We start from the raw sequence: 25,000 nt of genomic DNA, 5'->3' as shown, positions 1-25,000 counted from the left end.
GTAATTTTTTTAAACTAAGAAGTTATCAATTTCACAAAGAAAAGAGGAATTATCAAAGGGTCCTTTTTTTGGAGGCTCAAACTATTTCTGTTAGTTCTACTAATGCAAATTGAAGTTTTCAGAAACACAAAATAATTGCTTTTATAATCTTAAAATAATTATTTTTGGAGAAATATAGTACCTACTAGGAATTCATATGTATTAAGTAAATGAATGAAAGAAAATGATTATTTATTTAGAATATAAAACTTTCTATCCCAGAATGCTTCCAGATACTTAAAGGAAAGGCTCATTTAGCAACATTAACTTGATCTCATGTATTCTTTTATGTTTAGGATTCTTTATTTGTATAGCATGGTATAACACTGCAAAACAAATGCTACAATTAAAAAGAATACTTGCTGTATCTTGAAACAAAGAGATATATTTTAAAAACTAGAGTATGATATATTCATTTTCATGAATTAAATACATTAGATGAAATCTAAATTCTTAAAATGTGTCTATTTTTTCTGAATTAGTCCTTTTATATTTTCTACTCATATATTAAAAACTATCTCAAATTTAGGTTCATATTCTGTTTACTATTTTTCCTATGTATCTTAAACAAATCCAAAATTTAGTAGTTACCACAAAAATAAATGTAATCCCCAAGGTTGGTCAAAGATTTAATCTGACCAGATGGGGCAAACTTGAGAAAGATTTTGACTTTCCACTCTGTTTTGCAACAAGAAAGGCTGATTTTTTCTTTCTTTCTTTCTTTGTTAGAGAAGCAGAGATCAGGCCATCCCCAGAGAAATGAGCAGGTGTGGCCATTTATAAGCATGTCTGCTTATATTACAAACCAGCATAAGAAAAGTTTGAAATGGGTTGAAAAGATCTGCTAAACAGTTTTAATGTTTCACCCTAAATCCTATTTATTCAGTCAGGAGCTGATCAAGCTGGCAGTAAAATATCTAGTCTACCTAAACCTTCTAAAATCTTGTAATTTTATTTTTTATTTAATTCTATCTTTCATAGTAAGTGTGTAGGCACACTTTGGTAATCCTTGCCTCTGGACAAACACAGAATTCTTTTTTTTTTTTTTTTCGGTCCATTCTGAATGCCTAATAACAGAGTCTTGCTCCCTGTCTAATGATGAAAGGGTGACAGTCAAGTTCTTTCAGTTTACTACAAAATTGAGGAATTTCATGGACCATTTTGAGAACAGAACACTGTTAAATATTAGCAGCTGTAAGTAAAACTTCTAAAAAAGATTTAGATAGGTTAAAATTTATTTAGCTCAATGAATTAAAGTTCAATTACTAAGGCTGTATGAAACACCGAAGACAAAACAAATAAGCACAGGATGTTCTTGAGGGAGGTAAAAGATGAAATGTGGGGTTTTTTTGGTAGAAACAGTGCTTTTTTATGTTATAAACACAATTTTATGAAGAGTATGGATACAAACTGCATTGTTTGAAATAATATGTTTTTAAAGTTTTGTTAAAGCTTATTTCATGAAAATATGTGTAGACATGTTTCTTAATGATCTCAGCAGCTACACTGACAGTTTCTCATGTTCTAATTCACCTTCACAAATCCATGGCATCATTTTTTGGCTAAAGTAATGTCAGTTGGTGACATTTGCGGCAAGTATAAAAAGGACCCCCCATGGCAGCCATTTTTATTTGATTCTTAAGATCCAAAGGCTGCTGAAAGAACAATTGAATAAAGTTGGGGATTGGAGAAGCTTGATTTTCTTGTTCTCTGTGAAATGAAACTCCAGCCTTTTTCTTCCCCTTCCCCTCAAAAGCAAAAGTCTGCTAGGGGGTTGTAGCTGTGTCAAAGCCGCTGGGATGCCACTGCTGATCACTTTAATTACTACGACTAAGGAGGATAAAATTAAAAGTAGCACCATTGAAGCAGTGGAAGAAAGCTTGCCTAGATGTCGGTGAACTGTGAAATATAAAAATTGCATACCAATACATTTTTATGGAAAGGAAACAAGGAATTACATTACTTATTCTTGAAGAGTTTGTCCTTAAATTGTCAAGTTTTACTAGTGCATCTATCTATGGCAGATTGTAGACCATTTCAGAATGATAAGGAAAATAGTAACTTGAAGACATGATGTGAAAGGGCTAAATATTATTTAAGTTTGTGTCCAAAGTGGTTAGTTCTGATCCATCTATATTTGAATATTTCAAATCCATTGGATTGAAACAGGGCTCTTTTTGCACCGTAACAGGACTTTTGCCTTATCCTGAAGATGTTAGCAAAGAGAAAAGCAAAGCTTAAATACATTTATCACTTTTCTAAAGGCTTATAATTTAAGGTTGGGAACATAAGTTTTAAGTGAATGTAAACAAATTAGTTGCTCATCATCTCTCTGTATTCATTGGCACAAAGGGAAATGTAAACTGATTTGTATAGCCCAAGTATACATAAAGAACTGGGACTTTAAAAAATCGTAATCACTGTAGGGCCTCAGAAAATGCTCTGAATAGCAGTTATGTAATAGATAGGGCCAGTGCTTTGATATCAAACAGACACTGATTTTAATTCTTACTATGCCATTTACAAGATATATGACCTTGGGCAGTATATTTAAGTGAGATTCAGTTTTTGTCAGATTGGAATGATAGCAGCTATCTCAGAGTTGTAAGGAGTAAATGAGACAACACATATACATGTGTGAGCACACAGGGCACAGAAATAGTATTTACTCAAAAATTTGTTACAAATTGTAAAAAGATAGTCATAGGGAGGGAGACCTCCCAAAACTACGGCTTCTATCAAACCCTCCAAAGAATACACATCTATCTTACAAAAGCAAGACTATCCTTTATAACTCAGTCTAACTCTAAATAATACCATATAGGAAAAGGTGAATGTCATCAGACCCATTCTTAGAAACAGGAAGTCTAACTACTTCAATTTATTTAAGTCTATCTAGACTACATAAGTAAATGAAAGACATAGGGGTTTCCTATGTATTGGATTTTTGAAGTATACTTATCTTTTAAGTAACAGCAGTTTTCTAAGTTGCCTTACCTCTGCAACCCGGTGAAAAGATTTTTTTTCCCAGCACACATGGTAAACATGATTTACTTACAGCTATGAGCCACTGTCTTTTTTTGAAAGAGGAATGGTCAAAGCAGATACCAAAAACACATTTCTTAGGTTTAGGCAAACTCATTGTCAGAAATATTATGAACGTATTTGAGCAGTTTGTGCTGAACGCTATACAGAAATAATAAGATAATCATTGTCCCTACTCTCTAGTCATTTTATCCTTAGACATAAACAGTATGGCTATTTTGAGAAAAAAAGAAAAAATGCATAGATTTTATTGCTATCTATTCTTTCAATATTGTTGTAAAAAAATCTTTTAATGGAGCCTACATATAAAAATTAAAATGAACTAGTTTTACTTATGATGAAGCTGGAGACTAATAAACTGAAAATTAGTGCTATCAAACTAAAATTGGTGGCATAATCAATTACTATAATTACAAGCTTTTCCTTCATGACCTTAACAATTAACTTTTATTTTCTCAGTTGGTTTTTTGTCTTAAGGGAAGTTAAAGGGTGAGAAAACAAACAACACAGATATGCCATCCCACTGGAGAGCTTCAGGCCCAAGCAAAATTGTCTCTGTGGTGTTAGGACATTAGTAGAAAAGTAAATTAAGGCAATCTGATAGGGAACTAGAATTCTGTCAATCAGGCTCAAGATTTTGTGCTGTGTCCATAAACTTTGTTTACTGTAGGGTTTTATGAGTTGTAACCTGCCCTTGCAGTCTGTTAATGAGGCTAAATCTTGCTACTTGAGAATTGAATTACAGCACACCTCTGGGCTAATGGTTATAAACAGAAAGTCCCATTAGGGCTACATTCTGATTTGTTCATTTGCATTTTTTTCTATTGTGTAGAGAACAATGATGAGTAAATAAGTACAAACAAACAATTTACATGGAAATTGATGAAGTGTTCCTAATTAGTATTTAGAGTTGGTTTTATTAAGGATTGACTACTTTAAATTGCACTCTTGGTAAGCTCTCAGAAAAATTTGCAGATGGGAGTATTATGGGGGGTAGAGGAGGTGATAGCTTGCGAGAAAAAAATTAGGTTGCCATTTCATATTCAGAAAACTAGAATCGTTTATTTCATTTTAACTCAGTAAAAATGACCCTTCATTCTAGTTTGAATCACCAAATTCCAGCTATGTAAGAAGTTATTATTCACTCAGTGAAATACACTTAAACTTAGTTGCCTGAGGCATATTAAATAATGGTTTTTGTTAGTACTCTTAACTTTTCATAAGTTTGGAAGATGAAAGTTTAGTAAAAGTTCCATTTTCCTCATTTGATCATATAATTTGATACTTTGGGAATCATATAGTTTAGTGGTTAAGAGCAAGGGCTCTGGAGTGAAACAGACCTGAGCTGAACACCTGGCTCTGACATCAGGTCTAGCTGTGGAATGTTGTGACTCTAAACTTAAGTATTCTTACTGGTCAAAATAAAGATGTGAAAATTAAATATTACGCACATAAAGCACGTAGCACATAAATGCTCAGGAGATAGCAGCAGCCATCATCAAACTCACCATTATCAATCCTGTAATTTCTTTTATTCCTAGTATATTTTTTAAGTTTAGAAACACTGATAGTGGGCCAGATGTGGTGGCTCATGCCTGTAATCCCTACACTTTGGGAGGCCAAGGTGCGTGGATCACTGGAGCCCATGAGTTTGAGACCAGCCTGGGCAACATGACGAAACCCCATCTCTCCAAAATTACAAAAATTAGCCAGGCATGGTGGCACACACGTGTGGTCCCAGCTACTCGGGGTGGTGGCAGGGCTGAGGTAGGAGAATCACCTGAGCCTGGGGAGGTCACGGTTGCGGTTAGCTATGATTGCACCATTGCACTCCAGCCCAGGTAACAGAGTGAGATCCTGTCTCAAATTTAAAAAAGAAAAAAAGAAATACTGATAGTAAACAGGATTTTTTTATGATTTTCTTGCATCTTCACTCTCACTATGCCTATTGCATACTATTCCTCACCTATGAATAAGCTTGTGTCTCCAGATACTAATAAAATTTCACTTGAATGTTAGACCTCTCTTCTTTTGCCCCTACCACAATATACACTTCAGGAAGCATACCATCACATTGCTTTGCTTTTTTGAGGCAGGGTCTTGCTATGTAGCCCAGTTGCTCAGGCTGGTCTTGAACTCCTGGACCCAAGCAGTCCTCCTGAGTAGCAGGGATTATAGGTGTGTGCCATCATGACTAGTCGAGATTGTTTTTTAAAATAATGTTGATTATAAGAGTAGTACATGTGTATTATAGAAAATTAGAAAATGAGTCAAAAGAAAATAAAAATATCAAATTTTGATACCCAGAAATCATCACCATGACAACTTTGCGTATACCCTTCCAAATCTCTTTCTATGCATATGTTTTCTTAACTCTGACTTATTAAAATGACCAGGTCAGTTGTCTAGGATATCCTACCTTCTGGATCTATTTACTTGTTTTCTTGCTGTGTCATTTATCATGCTTCTCTATCCCCTGTGCTTATGATAAACATGAAATTATATCTAAAGGTTGAGTGGATTCACTTTAAATATTTTTGGTAGAATATTATAGGTGGTGTGCAGTTCATGTGCTTCATATCAAAAAACATATAGCATATGATTGACCCAACATTAATGATGCTAGATTCGTGGTCCCTAATCTCTGATCTAGTTCTTATCTCTCTTTTTACAAATAAGGTTTTCCCCTTGCAACTAAAAGTAGTCTGTGTGGTGTTACTTAAGCATATGTTCCAGTTATTATTGCTGTGTAAGAGGCCACCCCAAACTTAGTGACGTAAAAAAAAAAATGTCTTGCTATTATGCTCTACAAATTCTGTAGGTCAGGAGTTCAGACAGGGCACAGTGGGCATGCTTTGTCTCTGTTCCACATTGTCTGAGACATCAGCTAGGAAGACTTTTAACAGCTGGGGGTGGCTCAAAATGGCGAGAGTCTGAGGTCATCTAAAGCCTTCTTCATTCACATGTCTTGGAACCTATGCCAGAATGACTGAAGGCTGAATTTGGCTAGAACGGTCAACTGAAGCACCTACATGTAACTTAGTCCTCCGCTATATGACTGCTGGGTTCCCAGAAAGAGGACAGAATATAAGAATTTCGAGACAGCTTAGGCAGAAAGGGTATGGCCTTTTCTGACCTAGCCTTGGAAATCACCTGCAACACTTCTGCATTCTATGTCTTACATACAAGTCACTAAAGCTGGCTCAGAAGAATTAAGCTCTTTCTCTTATTGAGGGAATGGCAAGGTCACATTGCAGAAGAGCATGTGGGATGAGCGATAACTGTTGTGGCCATCTTTGGAAAATACAGTTGGCTGCAGCATGACTATCTGGTTCCCCATCGGACATTTACCTAAGAGCTTTAATAACAGTTGATGATCCTTGCCAGAATCATTCATTATGATTTGCAAAGTGATTTTTTTTATAATTCTACCTTTTAGGGGCATTATTAAATGATATTTTATAAAGTAGAGCTAGGCCAGGCATGGTGGCTCAAACCTGTAATCCCAGTGGGAGGATGACTTGAGCCTAGGAGTTTGAGACCAACATGGGCAACACAGGGAGACCCTGTCTCTACAAAAATTAAAAAGAAAAAAAATTTTTTTTTTAAACTACAGCCACCATGCCTGTAGTTCCAGCTACTCAGGAGGCTGAGGTGGGAGGATCGCTTGAGCCTGGGAGGTCAAGGCTGCGGTGAGCTGTGATTGCACCACTGCATTCCAGCCTGGATGGGTTTACTGTATACACACACACACACACACACACACACACACACACATATAGTAGAGCTTTCTGTTATTGACTGAGAATATTTTGTTACTCCAAAATTCATTTCCCACTGGAAATACAAAATAATTTATTCTTTTCCTTTAATTACTACTTTTTAGGAGTTATTTCAAAAGCTGCCTTAAATGGTAACAAATGAGTTTTATATCCTTCTATGTTTTGAATATCATATTGGACTCGAATTTTCCTTGATTCAGTGTGTGACCTCATTGATTCAATTCATTGCAGTCATTTTTGTTTTTGAAAGTGAAATTGTCTCTCTACTGGGTTCTTCTAATTGGTTCTCTACTGGGAGCTTCAAGCTCGTCCCTGGCTCCGTTGGACATCCACATTAACCTACCCCCATTAATTTTGATGGCTTAATTGATTTCTCAAGAAATTTGTGAAAAAAAAATTGCCTGGGCTTGAGTTCTACCCATTGGTTTCTACCCTTGTCCCTAATGATACGTCACCAAGTTTTGTTTTGTTTTTTAAGGCAACAGACTATTTAATGTGGTTTAAAATACATCAATGTCTCACCAAGTTTCATTGCCCTTTTAAAATTTTCAGACTCATTAACCTTTAACTTCGCTGCAGTTGATACTCCTTTTTCTTGAAAGCCTCTTCTACTTTGATTTTCTGGATACTTCAGTGTTCTAATTTTCTCCTTTCTGTGTCCTCTTTTCCTCTTATGTACATATAGATAGATGTTTTACATGTTTTAGTCAGTGTCCCTCCTTTTTCTCTAGGGTACCTCTTCAAATGCTTTCATGGATTCCTATAACTCATCAGCTCTCTAGTCATAGTCTGACCTCACATCCTAGTATCCATTTTATTTCTCAACTACCTACTAACATCTACTCAGATGTCCTGCCAGCTTCTCAAACCCAGTATGTCTTAGCACAGACTTTCTCTCCCTCCCTTCTTATAGTTCCTTTTAGTTTTTCTATTTCTATTATGAGCATCACAGTTCTACTAGTTGCCTAAGTTTAAAATTTCTGAGTTTTTTTTCCCTCCCTCTGCATCTATTATGTTACCAAGAATTGGTGCCTCTAATTCTAATATATTACAGTTTTCTCTTTCTATTCCCATTGCCACCGTCTTAGTTTTGTATCTCAGTACAGTTTCCTTGGACTCTTATAAGAGCCTCCTAAGTAGTCCATTGCCATCCTTCTATGCCAGTCTATTTTATGCACCATTGCCTGATTAATCTTTCTCAAATACACCTCTAATTGATGATTCCCCTAGACTTAAAAAAAAAAAAAAAAGACATATGCATAAAAACAAAGCCCGGCAGTGGTCCTGCTGTCTTTAGAATAAAATTAAAGCGCCTCTCCCTGTTGGACAGGGCCTTTAAAGTATCTCCTCAAATTTATTTTTCTTGCCTTGTCTGTCACTGTTTTTGCCCTATGTTCAGGAAAACTAGGTTATATTTCCCCGTATACTTTCTTGTCTCTATGTTTTTGTACTGTTCCTACCTCCTTGTCTCTTGCACTGACCTACCTAACCACCAACTTCGATCTCTACCCATTCCAAATCCTACTCATTCTTCAGACCCAACTTGAAATCCATGATGGTATGATGCATTCTGTTTGCCCCTCAGCCAAAAATGTAAGTTTTTTGAGAGTATAAATAGTATATAGTATATTCTCATGCTTGAAATGGTTACAGCACCTAGCACAAATTATGTGCTAAAGACCAGAGATACAAAGGTAAATCAGCTATAGTTCAACTCTAATGTGAAGGAGGCATCCCTACAAAGTTATAATGTAAATTGACAAGTATTGTTTAAAAAAATAACATATACACGTAGACACACATAAAGTACTGAAGTAACATAGAGGAAGGATTACTTTATTTCATAGGGAAGTGGTTGGGGGGATAGTCAGGGGAGGTTTGGTGGATTTAAACTGAATCTGGAAGAATGAGTAGAAATTAAATAAGGTGAGAGAAGCTCATTCCAAGAAAAAGAAATGACACACTCAGAGCCACAAGTACATGAAGCTACATGATACAAACAATTCTGTATGAATAGATGTGAAGATTTATGGAGGTTCGGAGATGTTAAGGGGAGATAACCCTGCAAAGATATGTTGGGGCCACATTATTTCAGTCTTTGTTTTATCATAATAATGCCATATTTTATATGCTTTTCAATTTACAAAGCAGTTTCACATTGATTATTTGCGATTCATAATATTAATAATCCTTTTTTTTTTTTTTTTTTTTTTTGTGAGACAGAGTGTTGCTCTGTCGCCAGGCTGGAGTGCAGTGGCGTGATCTCAGCTCACTGCAACCTCCGCCTCCTGGGTTCAAGTGATTCTCCTGCCTCAGCTTCCCGAGTAGCTGGGACTACAGGCGCGTGCCACCATGCCCAGCTAATTCTTTTGCATTTTTAGTACAGATGAGGTTTCACCATGTTGGCCAGGATGGTCTCAATCTCTTGACCTTGTAATCCATCCACTTTGGCCTCCCAAAGTGCTGGGATTACAGGTGTGAGCCGCCGTGCCCGGCCAATAATCCTTTTTTTAGTAGTCAACAACTCTCTTATTTGTCTTGTTATTTTAAATACCAGAAACCACATTAGATTTTAATTTTTCTTCTCAGTATACGTTTGGGGAGAGGGGGAGTTACCAAAAAGAATTTCACATCACTATGGGATTATTCTTGTTGATTGGTTTTAAATCAAATTATGTACTGATAAACTATCCCTACTCTTACTCTAGCCCCCTAAATATGCCATTTCCTATATAGTATTTGATCAGCATAGTATACCAGCATTTTCTGCTATCAAAGATGTCTTTTAACCACTGCTCTGTGCCTTTATTCAAAAATAGCAAGTTAAATTATATTCTAAAAAAACATGAATTAAAATTCTGTTCTCAGTATTGTGACTTTTTTCTGTAAGCTGGATTCTTTTATTAATAATAATTTCTGATATTTTCTCAGTAATATGTATTACCAAACATTCTTTAACTTGTATTTTTAATGGACATTTTAATACAATAATTTGTAAATGTTTTTAAAAATCTGATTCTAGGATGTCTTTTAAAAATGGTGTGACATCCAACTGATATAGAGCATCCTATTTATAATGTGGGCCAAGCACCATGCTGTAAACCAGTTACTATCATGATGATCAGATTGAAAATGAAATTGCATTTCTGTCAATTACTGAGTTGGCAACTGTTCAATATATCTTAGCAGCAAGATGAAGAGCGACGTCGGCAGCTGAGAGAGAGAGCTCGTCAGCTAATAGCAGAAGCTCGATCTGGAGTGAAGATGTCAGAACTTCCCAGCTATGGTGAAATGGCTGCAGAAAAGTTGAAAGAAAGGTCAAAGGCATCTGGAGGTGAGTTAAAGAATCTTGTATCATTCTACAGACAACCCAGAAATCCACAGTGGACCTTTTGGGACTTTTTATTCTTACTTCAAAATGTTGCTTCAAAAATATAAAGCTTCTAACCTATTGATATGTTGCAAAACACCTAAAGGAAGCGTAGTAAATTAGAAGATAACTGTTGCTGTTTTCCACATCAACTTTTTGGCTTCATTTAAAAATACTGAAGAAGTACTCTCTTAGAATATGCTTTTGTAAAAGCTCATACCTTGGTTTGTGATACCCCATGATTCCTCATTAATCGTATTAGGAGTATGTAAAATGTAATTGAATCCCTAACATCTAAATCATAGCACAATTAGTGATGAGCTTTGTCATGAAAGATTTTCACTTAAAACAAGATCTTTAGAAAGTAACTTTAACAATATTCTGGCATTATAGCCTGAGATGTGAGAAGTTTATATAAGTCCCATCTCAGTTTCTTCTTAGTCTCCTCACTCTGAGAGGGTCTTCTTCAATATCTGCAGAGATTAATCTAAGCTTCATGTTGGGACAAGGGCTATATATATATAAAATTAAAGAGAATTTTAATTTTAACTTCAGAGATGCTCAATTTGGACATCTTTGGAACATTTTACATTTTTAAGAGGAGTATATTCACAAGGCTTGTGAGCTTCTTATTTCAAAGGTATATAACCTACTTATCTACTAAAACATGCCAGATACTTGCCCTGAGTTAATCTTAGAATGCAAAGATCACTCTGAAGAGTAGGCAAGTGAAGACTTGAATAAGACCTTAGAGCAGCCATCCCCAACGTTTTTGGCACCAGGAACTGGTTTTATGGAAGACAGTTTTTCCACAGACCAGGAGGGTAAGGAGGGATAGTTTCAGGACAAAACTGTTTCACCTCAGATCATCAGGCATTAGTTAGATTCTCATAAGGAGCATATAACCTAGATCCCTCACATGTGCAGTTCACAATAGGGTTCGTGCTCCTGTGAGAATCTAATGCCGCTGCCGATCTGACAGGAGGCCGAACTCAGGAGGTAATGCTCACTCGCCCTGTTAGGCCAGGTTCTTAATAGGCCACAGACTAGTACTGGTCCATGGCCCTGGGTTTGAGGACCCCTGCCTAAGAGGGCCGAAACAAAGGTAAGCTATTTCTAGGTTAATGATAAGTTTCCTCAAAGTAAACTGAAACTTATTGCTGTTATTTCTTATTGTTTCCTTATATTAAAAGCTTACTGTAGAAAATTCTAATGCTTATAATATCTAATCTTCCATCTCATAAATTTGAAAGCTTCTTCCCCACACAGCTGTGTATCTGTCCCTCTGGTCTTCTCAGAATGTCTGTATCTTAGTTAAACCCATCTTGCCAGGTACAGTGCCTCACGCCCGTAATCCCAACACTCTGGGAGGCCAAGGTGGGAGGATCACTTGAACCCAGGAGTTCGAGATCAGCCTGGGCAACATCACAGGACCCTATTGCTACCAAAAAAATATATATATATTTTAATTTTTTTTCACGTGTCTTTAAATCATTGCCTTCAACCAACTCACGCCCACTAAAAAAAAAATTTTTTTTAATTAACCAGACATGGTGGCACACACCTGCAGTCCCACCTACTCAGGAGGCTGAATCGGGAGGATCACTTGAGTTCAGGAAGTTGAGGCTGCAGTGAGCTGTGATCATGCCACTGTCCTCCAGCCTGGGTGACAGAGTGAGATGCTGTCTCAAAAAAAAAAAAAAAAAAAGAATTCTTCATCTTCCCTTTTCGACTCCTATCATGCAGCTATCATGCAGGATTTTTATTGCAATTTCTGCATTCTCTACTACAGCTTTATAGTAAGATCAGTAATTATGCACAGCTACATTTGTGTAATACTATGACAATTTGCTGTCATTTATCATTAATAATTAGATGCTTCTTTTATCATAAAAATCTTCCAGATATTCTAAGTAAATCTTAATAAATCTTTGCCTCCTTATATCTTTGAGTCATGGGAAAACACCATATTCTTATGCTCCAGATAGGCTTCCTGAAGCTATTAATGCCACCTTCCTGTGGCATCATAAAGCCATGTAGGAGAGCTAATAATAATAGGATGAAGGGGCATTTGGTATCTATTTTTTGTTTTTCCCAGTAGTGAGCAGATAACAATGCTAAATGACTTGTAAGTGCTGGGAAGGCTAAGGATTAAAAATCCTATTAATGATATGGGATGTGTCAGCTATATAGTTGGTCCTATCTTTATAATCCAACTACACTTGAGGCTAAGCCAGGACTAGACTAGGCAAGGAGACTGTCAGTGTTACAACCCAAAGTGTGGTTGCTGCCTGGTAATGAGGGACAGTAAAGATCTGAATTTGCCATCATTCAACAGTCAAAGTAAATAAAGTAAACAAAGGACAAGTGAGGATTGGATCTATAGAGTTGGCAAGGAAATGGAGACTAGAACAAGGAAAGCCAGGTGAAATGAAGAAGGGGCAGGGTTTGACAAATGTCTTATGAGAACCTCCTGAGGAGTCAGGTTTCTTATTCCTGAAGGAGACCAAAGTGACCAGGGTCTATTTTTCCCATAGGACACAGCATACCTTGGATGTTGGAAGCAGCTACATACCAAATGGTAGTCTGTTTGTGAGAACTAAGGTTGACCTAAGACAAATGACGCAGGCCTATTTCCTGTCCTCAGTGGTGGGTCTTGGCCTGTCTTCATAAAGGGATACGGAATAGACTAGGTCTCCTCTGGTCTCAAGGTCTAAGCCCTAGCTGTTGAGAGTGAGAGTTGTGGAGAAAACTTTAGGACAAGGAAGAAGGTAAAATTCCTCTTGAAATTCAATGATTCATATACATTTATTTATCAAACAGTACCAGCCATTGTGCTTTGCCAGGATTTGGCAGACATCCTGAAAAGGGCCAGAGCACTGTAGGTTTTGTAAGCCATGTGCTCTCTGTCCCAGCTACTCAGTTCTGCCCTTGGTAGCCTGAACTGCCCTTTGCAGTCTTGAACAATATATGAATGAATGAGCCTGGTCGTTATTTACCTTCAAAAGACAGTAGGCTGGATGTTGCCCCTGGCCTGTAGTTTGCTCACCCTTGCATAGCAGATTCAAAATTCACTTGAGTTCACGAGAGTCTAATTTCTAAGTAAAAATGACCCTGATGAGGTTGTTAAGTCAGGGGAAAGAATTAACAAATTAGTGTCCACTCTCCTAGGGTCTAGTAGGAATCCTCAGGTCTGAAAAAAGTTTTGCTAAGGAGTAGTGTGAAAGGAAGAGAGAGAAATAACTTGAGACCAGCCTAGATGGAGAACTAGGGTAGGAAGATTTTCGAAGCAGTAGTCCAGAGTGATAAAAGAGGGTAGTGAAGAGCTGACATAACAAGGTGGATGCATAGCCTGGGGAATGTATTGAACATGATCATCACTCATACCCACTGCCTGAACTCACCTGCGAAAGCCTACTTTTTCTGTTCTCAAGCAGCAACCAGCCTCGGTGAGAAAAGGAAACTTACTAAATTTGAGGTGAGGTGTCTTCAGCTTCATGGTGTCCACAGAAAATACATACAAGGTATTTTAGGTCACCTGTAACTGTATATTCAGGCAATCAAGAGACCTATATCCTATTGCAACCATAAATAGCCTAATTCTTGTGTAAATAACAGAATCACACCTCTCCTAGCAGCCATAGCCTAGCTTTCACTTACCCTCTGTTTGACATACTTGTGGGGCTTATGAGAAAATCAGGTAGTGTATTACACGTTTTTTTCATTTTTGCATCATTTTGTATTTGTAGACATGCGATGGCCTCATTTTAAATTCCTCATTCTATGTAACAAACGATGTGGGTTGTATGAATCTTTCCTGACAAGGTACAGATGTTGATAAAGTTTAGTATTTTTGGTTTTAGTTATATAGTATTGTGGTCAGGGAATAGGGCCTAAATTTCTGCTTTGGGAATTTATTAATGTTTTATTTTGGCCAAATACGTATTAAATTTTTGTTAATGGTCTGTGGATACATTTGCAAGGAAGGTGACTACCTTGTTTTAAGATGATATTACATATCATGTCATATAGCATATGTATTATATATTATAAAGTATATTATATATGATACATATTTTGTTATTATTTATTCCATAGCTTATCACTTTGGTTTAGTTAGATTAGATTAGATTTGCTTAACTTTAAACTGACATTTTTGCCTCTTTTTATTTTTTGAGACAGAGTCTCGCTCTGTTGCCCAAGCTGGAGTGCAATGGCGCTATCTCAGCTCACTGCAACCTCCGTCTCCCGGGTTCTAGCAGTTCTCCTGCTTCAGCCTCCCGAGTAGCTGGAATTACAGGCACCCGCCACCATGCCTGGCTAATTTTTGTATTTTTAGTAGATACGGGGTTTCACCATGTTGGCCAGGCTGGTCTGGAATTCCTGACTTCAGGTGATCCTTCTGCCTTAGCCTCCCAAAATGCTGGGATTACAGGCGTGAGCCACTGCGCCCGGCCTTTGCCTCCTTTTTATGTAGACAAAGTAGTATATTTTGTTTTGCATTTTGGATGAATGAAGAAATTTTTTTAAATTTTGCCCATGAGAATGTCTGCATGATCCTTATTATTTCAGTTATGGAAAATAAATTTGTTGAGCTGAAATAATATCTTAGGTCTTCAATAATTTTTATTTTTAGCTTCTGTTAATAACATAATATCTGTATTGTGTTTCCCATCTTTTGTTTGATTTCTGTAGAATAACTTCAAAAATAATGAATTTTATGGGGACCTTTGTTGAGAATTTTAAAAATCATAAGTGAGAAATTTTTTTGGAATTTTTAAGTATGTTTTTAATGATAACTTCACTTTCTGTTTAAAAAATGCAGATATTCTCTCTCTCTCTCTTTTTTAACTGTCACCAGATATCTTGGTTTCATTCAATTTATCTATAAATAAAAAGTATAAGACTGGCCTTATTGACCACACGGTTGGGATATCTATTTTACTTACAGTGCTGTGCAGTGTCAACTGGAATGCATTTTTACATTCAGTGCATATCTAATCTCCTTTTACCTTTTCCTGCACACACAGTACATAGCATACTTGCAAACCAGCTTCTGTTGTATAATGGATCTCTAGTTTACTTTCTGCCTTGTTCACCTACTGGGTTTTCAGTGTTTAACCTTAAAGATATATTATATCCAAATAGGACTTTACACCATTCTCTGAACATAACCTACCCGTTCCTCCTTTCATGCCTGTAAAGCCCTCCCCTCAATTGTACCTCTTGAAATTCTATACATTTCTCAAGACCTAATTTAAAGGTTAGCGTTTCCAAGAAAGAATTCCTGGTGTCATTGGCAAAGAATAATCTCTTTATCTTTTGAATTTGCTCTGTACCTTATTTTTATCCAGTAACCCCCACCATACATGGTATTATAGTCCCTTGAATATGCCTTTAAGGAAGAATAAATGTCTCATACAACTTGGTATCTCCTCAACATCTAGCACAGTGTTTTTCATATTGTGTATACAGTACACAGTAGAAGTTTCTAGAATAAATGAAAGAATATTGAATTCTATACTCTCCCTCTAGATTAATTATATTCAGTAATCATCAGTGGAGGCTTATTGGCAGCAAAAAAGTACTGCATTAGATCCCTAAAAACTATTAGAAGCTATCTCTGACATAGAATAATGCTGAGGAAGTATTCTGAACACCTTTTTGACACACAGGAAATATTTGTTAGCTTATTTGCTAAACTACAAATTTTGAGGATAGTGAAATTGAAGATGCCCACTTCTGTGAAATGAGTCAAATAGTTGATAAGCTGAGCATAGTTGAGTAGAAAAGATCTCACAGGTGATTGTGCTTAAATAATGAGGCCATGTATAATACCTTAGCTAGTTCTCTGAAAGCATTTAACAATGTTTTTATCTCTGTGCTTTTTCGCCCCCCTGGTGTGGGGGGTGCATTTCTCAATCTTTTTTCTTTTTTCCTTTTTTTTTTTTGAGACTGAGTTTTGCTCTTTCACCCAGGCTGGAGTGCAGTGGCGCGATCTCGGCTCACTGCAATCTCCACCTTCTGGTTTTAAGCCATTCTCCTGCCTCAGCCTCGTAGCTGGGACTACAGGCGCACACCACCACACCCGGCTAATTTTTGTATTTTCAGTGGTGATGGGGTTTCACCATGTTGGCCAGGCTGGTCTTGAACTCCTGACCTTGTGATCCACCTGCCTCAGCCTCCCAAAGTGCTGGTATTACAGGCGTGAGCCACCGCACCCAGTCAATCTTTTTTCTTTATTATTTTCTTCTTCCAAATGGTTTACATAGTAGATGGGAAGTCTTCAATAAATGTAAACTATTGTTATTAATATTAATGCTCATAGTAAGCATTTACTTAGGAAGCCAAAAATCAAGCCTAAGGATGTACTTTTTCAGAAAGGGACAAATGTTGAGGTATTAAGCCAAACTGTAGAATTATCAATTGGAAAAAAATCTTCGGAATACCTCACTACTAATAAAAGTTGCCCAATTGAAAAAAAATGAGTTGCAGGGTAGTAGGGGTATTCTTCAAATCCCAGGGCTACAAAGCTATCTGTTGGATAGAAATTAAAGTTAAACCTCTAATACGCAACTAAAATTGCTGCTGTGCCTTTTCAAATGTATAGAATTCAAAATTACTGTAACAATTTTATCACTAGGATTTGGAGAGGAAAAAATATCTACTAAAAATCCTTAATGTCAAAAATTGACTCCATTAATTAATTATCACCCAAAACATTTTACTAGGGATATAAAAAATTATGTAAGACTTTCTCATTCCCGTATATTTAATTTTGGTTGATAATTTTTCCCAGATTTTGCTCTATCAAGATTTATTGTCTTAGTTGTTTTTGAATTTTCCATTGTATAAAGGCATTGTATATGCTAGTCTCACTCTTAATCTATCCATAATGTTTTTATGATAATATTTCATTAATAGCATAAAAGTATTTAAGCCTTCATGAAAATGACATATATATGAGGAATGTGTGCTTATTTATGCATTTAAATCGAATAATCTGATAAAAGTGTAAAATTTAGAAATATTTGATGACTTTGTCACCAAACTAACTTTATTTTTGTGTGCCATTGTTAGAGTTACTTATAGATTACACTTTAAAATACAGGGACTCAGTGAGCTCAGTAATTCAGAGACAGCGTGTGGCAAATTGTCAAAACCTTTGCATCTGCTTTGATGTGATAATTCATGTTTGACATATGAATGTAAAATATAAATGTTAATCCAATAGTGAAAGACTGACTTAAAACTGATTTCTTAACTTGCTTATCTGTGTCAGACCTGAATTTGAATAACTATACTAAAATACTGGTTTTTCTTCTTTAGTGTTTTGGATGAATGATATAAAATATAAATAATATACTAACATTATTGCTACATGTTCCTACAGATGAAAATGATAATATTGAGATAGATACTAACGAGGAGATCCCTGAAGGCTTTGTTGTAGGAGGTGGAGATGAACTTACTAACTTAGAAAATGACCTTGATACTCCCGGTAATTTCAAATTATAAGTGTTTTGTGTCCTGCTGCATGGCAAACTTTATGGTTATATTTTTATTATCTCATCAATTATAATAATAATTTTGTAGTTTTATTACATCTTATGGCCTCATAAACCATTTAGCTTAGTCCACCTTCCATCAATTTTATGTTATTTTGTTTTAGGTTGGATGTTAAAATTAGCAATAACATTGGAATAGCAAATTGTAGTTTGTGTTCTCTTGTTACTAAGATTCACTATTGTATTTTATGTTATGTGAGATAATCTGTAGGCTTTCAATAGTTGGTTCCCTTCTCAGCTTAAATATTTTGGTGTGATGTCAGAAGGTATATATTCCACATATAAATCTAAACCATGGGATCAGATTTTCTGATTTAGTTTAGAATTATAGTCTTAGTTGTAATATTATTTTGCAGATTTTCTGCTTACCTTAAATACTTAAATATTACTCTAGTAAATGATTTTACATATACTTAACTGATTACAGTAAGACACTTTGAAAACTATATAGACTGCTGTTAAATTAACCTTGTGTCTTATATCAATAAATTGCTTTGGCAGTGGACCTTTGTAAGTTCTTATTTAAAATACAAAGATACTTGCTGGTGGTTTTTAATAGGTGAATGTTCCAAATGCATTGCCTTTATAAGCCAGCAGCAAGTAGCAATCCAAAGTTTTGTATACCTGAGGGGTTCCATAAATGCTTGTTGAATTGAATTATTATGGCAATACAAAGTCTTTGGTGATTTCTTTAGACTCAAAGGAGGGAGGCAAAGTCTCTAATATTTATCTTTTCCTGTAAAAAGCTAAAGGGAGTGAGAGTAAGCATACTTTTTCCTATCCATGGCATGCCCCTGCAATGCTAATCTGCTCCATTTCTTTCCCTGTTGGAAATACTACTATTATTTCAATAAACAGGTGACCAGGGTTTTCCTGACTATAACGAACACTCAAGAAAACTCATGCCCTTTTGTCAGTAGCTCCTTCATGGCCTGGTGTTAAATTATACTATTGCTAAGTAGAAGTCAGTATACTTATAATTGTGCAAGTCCAAAAGAATGCTGATATTTAAGGAAAACTTTTAAATGTTTAACCCAAAAGTAAAACTACATTTTACTTCTTTCTGTTTAAAATACTACAGAACTTGGTTAGGTTTGATTTTTTTTTTAAAAAAAACATTTTTGTTGCTTACTCACCTTCCCACCATAACCACCACCAAAGGCTTTATTGGAAACCAATCACATCTTTTTAATGCTGAGGAGGACATCCATAAGTACTGGATTGAATTTTTTAATACTCAATTTATGGAAGTATAAAAGTATAAAATCAGTAATAATATGTGATGCATATGTCCTGATTCTACAGTAGGTTAGTAACACAGGAAAAAATAGCCATTTCTTAGGTAAAATAAGGGGAGAATTTTCTAGTTTCAGCTGTAGCAACTTTGGGGGATACTTTAAAGATTGGTTAATTTTAATCCTAACAGGCTTGACTCTTGTCCTTTTTAAAAACTCTCCTCCTACTTAATGTTTTCCAAAAAGAACACACATCTCAGCCTTCCTGTTTGGAGTTAACTAATAAATTGTTTATGGCTCTCAAGCATGCCAGTTAACTGTTGGCATGGAAGTAGACAGGCCTCCCAATTCAGATTTATGGTTTATTTTGTGGCAATAAGAAATAGGAATGCAAACTAGAATCTGGAAGCCCTTAGAATATATTATGATTTTTATCCTTGCTTTATTTTCCCCCCAAATTTTTTTCATATGTATGTAAGTCATAAGATTTTAATAAATTGTTTAATCTTTATCTTGATTTGACCATAGTTCATCAGATATTGTTTAAAAGAGAAGCCTTGCAATATAAACTGACCAATTTGCATGAAAGTAATGACAATAGCATTTATTAAGAGTCTTATAATTAGAAAAGTTATTAATCTTTATGAAAAATATCATCCAGCAAATGGTGGACATATCTATTGCGACCATTTTATTGAGGAGTTGCCTTTTATTAATTTAAGAATTAGTTGTGTTTCTACTCATTTTGAACTATTGTATTATGAAAGATTAATGTACATTAATACATTCCAAAAGTGTTATAATCTGTATTGTATTTCTGCTATCTAAGTAGAGGGTATTTGTAAACATATACCCTGTTTCAATGCTGGTTATATAGGTACATATATAAACACTGGATTCTAATAGTATGTACATGACGATGATCTGAGATAATGTTAAGAATTTGTTTTAATATGGCATTATATTTATAAATCTGATATACTAAAAGAATTAAAACTACAAAATAATATTCAAAATGAAATGTATCTCTTCTTTTAAATATCTAGTTTGTTATAATAGCTTGTTTTATTATGTATAACATACAGTGCTTATATAAATGTATATATCACATACAGGCATAGGTTTTTAGGTAAGCATTAGCTACTATTTAACTATAGTATAACTAAGTTCTCTTTAGATATGTTGACTGTATTCTTTAAGGGGAATGATTTTGGTGGGGGAATATATATATGTAAAGGATTTTTCATGTGTCTAATCTACTAATATCCTTTTCTTCTTTCTTCTAAAATATAGTAATACTTTTCTGAGCTCACGTAAAATTGACAGCCTACATATCTAAATGCATCTCACTCAGTTATTCATGGTATTTGCATATTTAACAGAACAAAACAGTAAGTTGGTGGACTTGAAGCTGAAGAAGCTCCTAGAAGTTCAGCCACAGGTGGCAAATTCACCCTCCAGTGCTGCCCAGAAAGCTGTAACTGAGAGCTCAGAGCAGGACATGAAAGTAAGTCTTACTTGTTTAAAACATTTGGCTTAGTATCTGTGTCTTCTAGTTTCTGCCAGGAGTTTGTAATTCCAAAAACAATTTTTTACCTAATTCTTCACCAATATTAAGATTAGGGTATAAGAAATTTTTACTGGTGAGGTGTGGTGGCTCATGCCTGCAAGTCCAGCACTTTGGGAGGCCAAGGCAGGAGAATCAGTAGTTCAAGACCAGCCTGGGCAACATATTGAGACTTTGCTACTAAAAGTAAAACAATTAGCCAGGCATAGTGGTGCATGACTGTAGTCCCAGCTACTCAGGAGGCTGAGGCGGGAGGATTGCCTGAGCCCAGGAGTTCAAGGCTGCAGTGAGTGGTGATCATGTCACTGCACTCCAGCAGCGGAGACAGGGCGAGACCTTGTCTAAAAAAAAAAAAAAATTAATTAATTTAAAAAATTGTATTAAATAGCCAATAAGTAAATATCAATATGGTACTCAGTATTCATATACCATTTTTCAGGGAAACTACTACTTTAAATTGCTATTACAAGTAAAATTAGAGGCAATATGGAAACTATTCTTGAGTTCTATATGTATGTAGATTTTGCTAAGACAAATACTGTTAAGAGAATTCTAGCACATTTTTCAATAATCCTCAAGCTTCTGCCTATATAGGTGAACTAAATGTATGTTATCTGTAAGAATCATCACACCTGAAAATGGTAATGTGATTGAATATAAATGTTTAAGATAACTTGCATGTGTTTTGTGCCATTATGCATCTTACCTTGTGTAACATTTTAGTCAAAAATGCCACATTATAAGACTATTATTAGACTGTTTATATTATTCCCACCCACATGTTTCCCTGCTTTCCTCACAGTGATTAGTATTTCTGTAGCTTTAGGGCACTTCCAGTCCTGTATAACTTTTCACCCACCTGCGGACTATGGGGACTGCCCTGCTGACTGAAAGGATTTCCTTCCCCTGACACAGAGATGCTTTGAAGTCCCAAAACAATGACTTTCATTGCTTTTCCCCTATATTGTCAGTTTCTATAAATTGGTGATGAAAGTGTGTGGCAGCACCAGAGGACTTTTGGTCTCTATCTTTGAACAAAAGGAAGCCTGGATCGGGTCTGATTTTTTGCGTTCAATTTAGCTTTCTGCAGTGGATTTAATGCAGAATGAAGCTGGCCTAAGAATAATACAATAGATTGAAAAGGCTAACTGAATTAGTGGGTTTAGAGGAATACATTTGTAAAGTGGCAGAAGTCCCTAGTCATAAAAAGGTTTCTTAAGATGGGATTTGCTGGCTAATCGCACTGATATTTTAGCATGTTGCCAGGCCTAAAAAAATTTAGCTGTGTTTGTTTATTTTGGTAAAGACTTGAGTATTAGACTATTGGATAGTTATTATAACAGTAGAACTCTATTTTTCTTTAAAAAAATAGAATAAAAGCCAAAATTGTTTCTATCATAACTATATGGCTAGGATATTATAAGCATGATATTAATGATAAATTCATTAGATAACTTTAAAAAAATAAAATAGTGTTATTTTCATTATTATGGTTTATCTGTATAGATAAAATTGGTTTTGCTTTCCAAAACACTCTTATATAGTAGTCTTTAAAGTTATTCTAACAAAAGGTGTGCTTTAAACAGCTTGCCTTTGTATGATTCCTTTTAGTTAAGATTTTGAAAATGGTGTTTATAAAGAACATACAGAGTCCATCTGTTCTCTTGAAGCTTTCAGCGTTGATTTGGGTTTTAATTTTTTTTAATAAAATGCAGTTTACACATTTATAAATGAGGCATTCTGTGTTTGTGGAAAAGGATAAACTGTTACCTTCCCCTGAGGATTCTGTATCCCAGGCCTCCTTGAGGCTAGAGAATAGGCCATTGGAGGGCTCCCTCATTACCGATTGTCTCAATGCAGAGGAAGGGCAAAGTCTTGGTAGCTTTTGATAACCAGTTTCAGCATTCAGCAGGCTTAGCTATTAGTCATGCATCTTAGCCTTTCCCTATTTACTTTCAAAACACTTAATAAAAATAATAAAAGATTAGGTATAAAATGAAATATTTGTTTGGTACACAGCACCTCAGTATCTGCAGCTTCCACACACTGCAGTGGTTCAGTCTTCTGGGATATTTCTTGTTGATAGAACCATTTGAATTTGTTACCAGTATTAACATAGGAAGCTCCGGAAAAGATAATTGTAGTTTCCTTAGCTGTAAAGGGCTTACTTACAAATCTGGCTTTGGAAAGTTATAGCTGATGAAATGCAGTTCAGTAGGGTAGTATTATAATCCTACCTTTTAGCCTTCATCCAGCATTAGTGGTTTATCTCAATGGGCATAAAATTAGAAACTAGTTCTTGTTGTCATACAAGTCTGTGGGGCTGTACAAACTGATGACACAGAATAGTGGGGGAAATAGGAGGCAACATGGCTTTTAAATGATATGTATCACTGGTGGAAGACACATTCGTATCAAAGTTATCAAGAGTTAAACCATGTGTCCCAAAGTTTGTGATTACAGGCAACAGAACTTGCAGTTGAGCTGTTTAAAGTGCTTTAAAATCCTTTTCTTGCAAAAAGTTTCTAAATCACTGTTATCTTAAATCAGTAAAAGTTGCCTTACTAATGTGTAATTTTATGTTTATGAGATCAGGACTCTCTTACCATGTGTTGTTTTACGTTTAGAGTGGCACAGAAGATCTCCGGACTGAACGATTACAAAAAACAACAGAACGTTTTAGAAATCCTGTTGTCTTCAGCAAAGATTCTACAGTCAGAAAAACTCAACTTCAGTCTTTCAGCCAATATATTGAGAATAGACCAGGTAGAACACTTTTTAAAATGTTTTTCCATGTTATGGTTTAACTATATATAGATATCTATATATAGTATATATATATACTATATATAGCATATATATAGTATATATATAGCATATATATAGTATATATATAATCTGGTAATGTAAATTCACATTTCAATACACAAATATCAAGCTTTATAATAATTTTACATGTCTTTCCTCTTTTTTTTTAAGAGATGAAAAGGCAGAGATCAATACAGGAAGATACAAAGAAAGGAAATGAGGAGAAGGCAGCGATAACTGAAACTCAGAGGAAGCCATCAGAAGATGAAGTGCTTAATGTATATTAATTTTTTGTGTGGTTTCATGATTGCTGATAATTCCAAACTGTATGTGGAAATAGTGCCTTTATTTGTTAAAATGAGATGTTAGGTTTTTTAAGATGTCAATCTCCAGTGCATTCAAAGCAGAGTGAGAGGGGTGCACTGTTGAATTAGTCTGCAGTGTGGTGATAATTGTCAGATAAAAAAAATGAATTTTTCAGAGTTCCACAGCCCCAGTTTCCTTGAGACATTTCCATCAGGGCACTTCCCATAAAAAGATTCCAGTATTGATCTACCGGGAGGATTTTAATTATTACAATAGCAGATACCGCAGAGCTGCAGTTAGAGGGAAAAGTCACATGAGACCTGCTAGAATTTCTCAGCCAACCCATTTTGTTGGCTTGGGTTAATGGGTGTTCAACCTTTCCATTATCCAGATCAGCCGTGAATTACTAGCTGAATGATGTTTGCATTAATATAATATATATGGTAATTTCTTCACTTAATTAACGGGGAGGTTCAGCTCAGTAGGGGTATGGGCTGATCATGTGTAAAATTGATTTGTGAGGGAAATATTTGATAGACCGCAGGGAGAAAGCTGCTTTTGATGGACAGCTGCGGGACAGAAGCAGGAAGAACAAGTTTTAACTTGAATTTTTGTCTGGAAGCATAGCTCTCTTTAATAGTACTACTTTTTAAATTATCTACAGTTTTTCTAGGTATTTTCTCTTGTTTTCAGTGTTAAAATAGTTGGATTTTAAAATCCTTATACAAGTACACTCAGAGTCACCAACTACATTTTAGGACTCTAAAATCTTCTCATTTTAAGTTGTTTACTTTAGAAGACCTGGAAAGGGATGAGCTAGAAAAGAACAGCTCACTGATAATCCTGATGAAGTATTTGGTATAACTTTTAAGTTACAGAATACTTAACTATACTATGTACTCACACTACAGAAATCTGATTATGAAATTTCTTTCTATTTTTAACTGAACCAATCAGTAAGAGCAATGAAGTTTGTGTGTTGCTTATCACTTCTGCTTCCTTATGTATTTGTTTTTTGTATTATCTTTGCAAACTACTATATTTGTTTTGTCTGTCTGTATGGGAATGAGAAAATAAAATATCCCTTTTGAAAATGATCTGCTATCTGGCAGATAGGTTCAAGAAGCATTCACCAGATTATCCCAGATTTTAAAGTTACCATTAGCATTTATTCTATTATTTTATTTTTTTCTGTTATATTTTGTATTGAGATGGAAGAATATCCATTTTGTATAAATTTTTTAAAAATACAGTGACTTTTAAAATCAAAGTATTCTGAG

The 25,000-nt window shown here is 35.4% G+C and overlaps 1 protein-coding gene across 40 annotated transcripts in view; it reads left to right on the top strand.

The window, feature by feature from the left end:
- EHBP1 (EH domain binding protein 1) overlaps positions 1 to 25,000 on the top strand; it is a 370,582-nt gene that overhangs the window by 294,448 nt on the left and 51,134 nt on the right. For 16 of the 40 annotated variants that reach the window (XM_055377993.2, XM_019021223.3, XM_063696154.1 and 13 more), the window contains 5 exons: positions 10,053 to 10,200; positions 17,630 to 17,737; positions 20,422 to 20,546; positions 23,234 to 23,372; positions 23,586 to 23,692. In XM_055377993.2, the coding sequence (XP_055233968.1) occupies positions 10,053 to 10,200; positions 17,630 to 17,737; positions 20,422 to 20,546; positions 23,234 to 23,372; positions 23,586 to 23,692 (627 nt within the window). The remainder of the gene's footprint in view (positions 1 to 10,052; positions 10,201 to 17,629; positions 17,738 to 20,421; positions 20,547 to 23,233; positions 23,373 to 23,585; positions 23,693 to 25,000) is intronic. The other 24 variants (XM_019021230.4, XM_063696160.1, XM_031008061.3 and 21 more) reach the window with 3 other exon arrangements.

The sequence above is a fragment of the Gorilla gorilla genome, chromosome 12 (assembly GCF_029281585.2).
Source record: "Gorilla gorilla gorilla isolate KB3781 chromosome 12, NHGRI_mGorGor1-v2.1_pri, whole genome shotgun sequence".
Classification (NCBI taxonomy): Eukaryota; Metazoa; Chordata; class Mammalia; order Primates; family Hominidae; genus Gorilla; species Gorilla gorilla.
The sequence above is the reverse complement of the archived record's forward strand: the minus strand, read 5'-3'. Positions and strand labels throughout refer to the sequence as shown.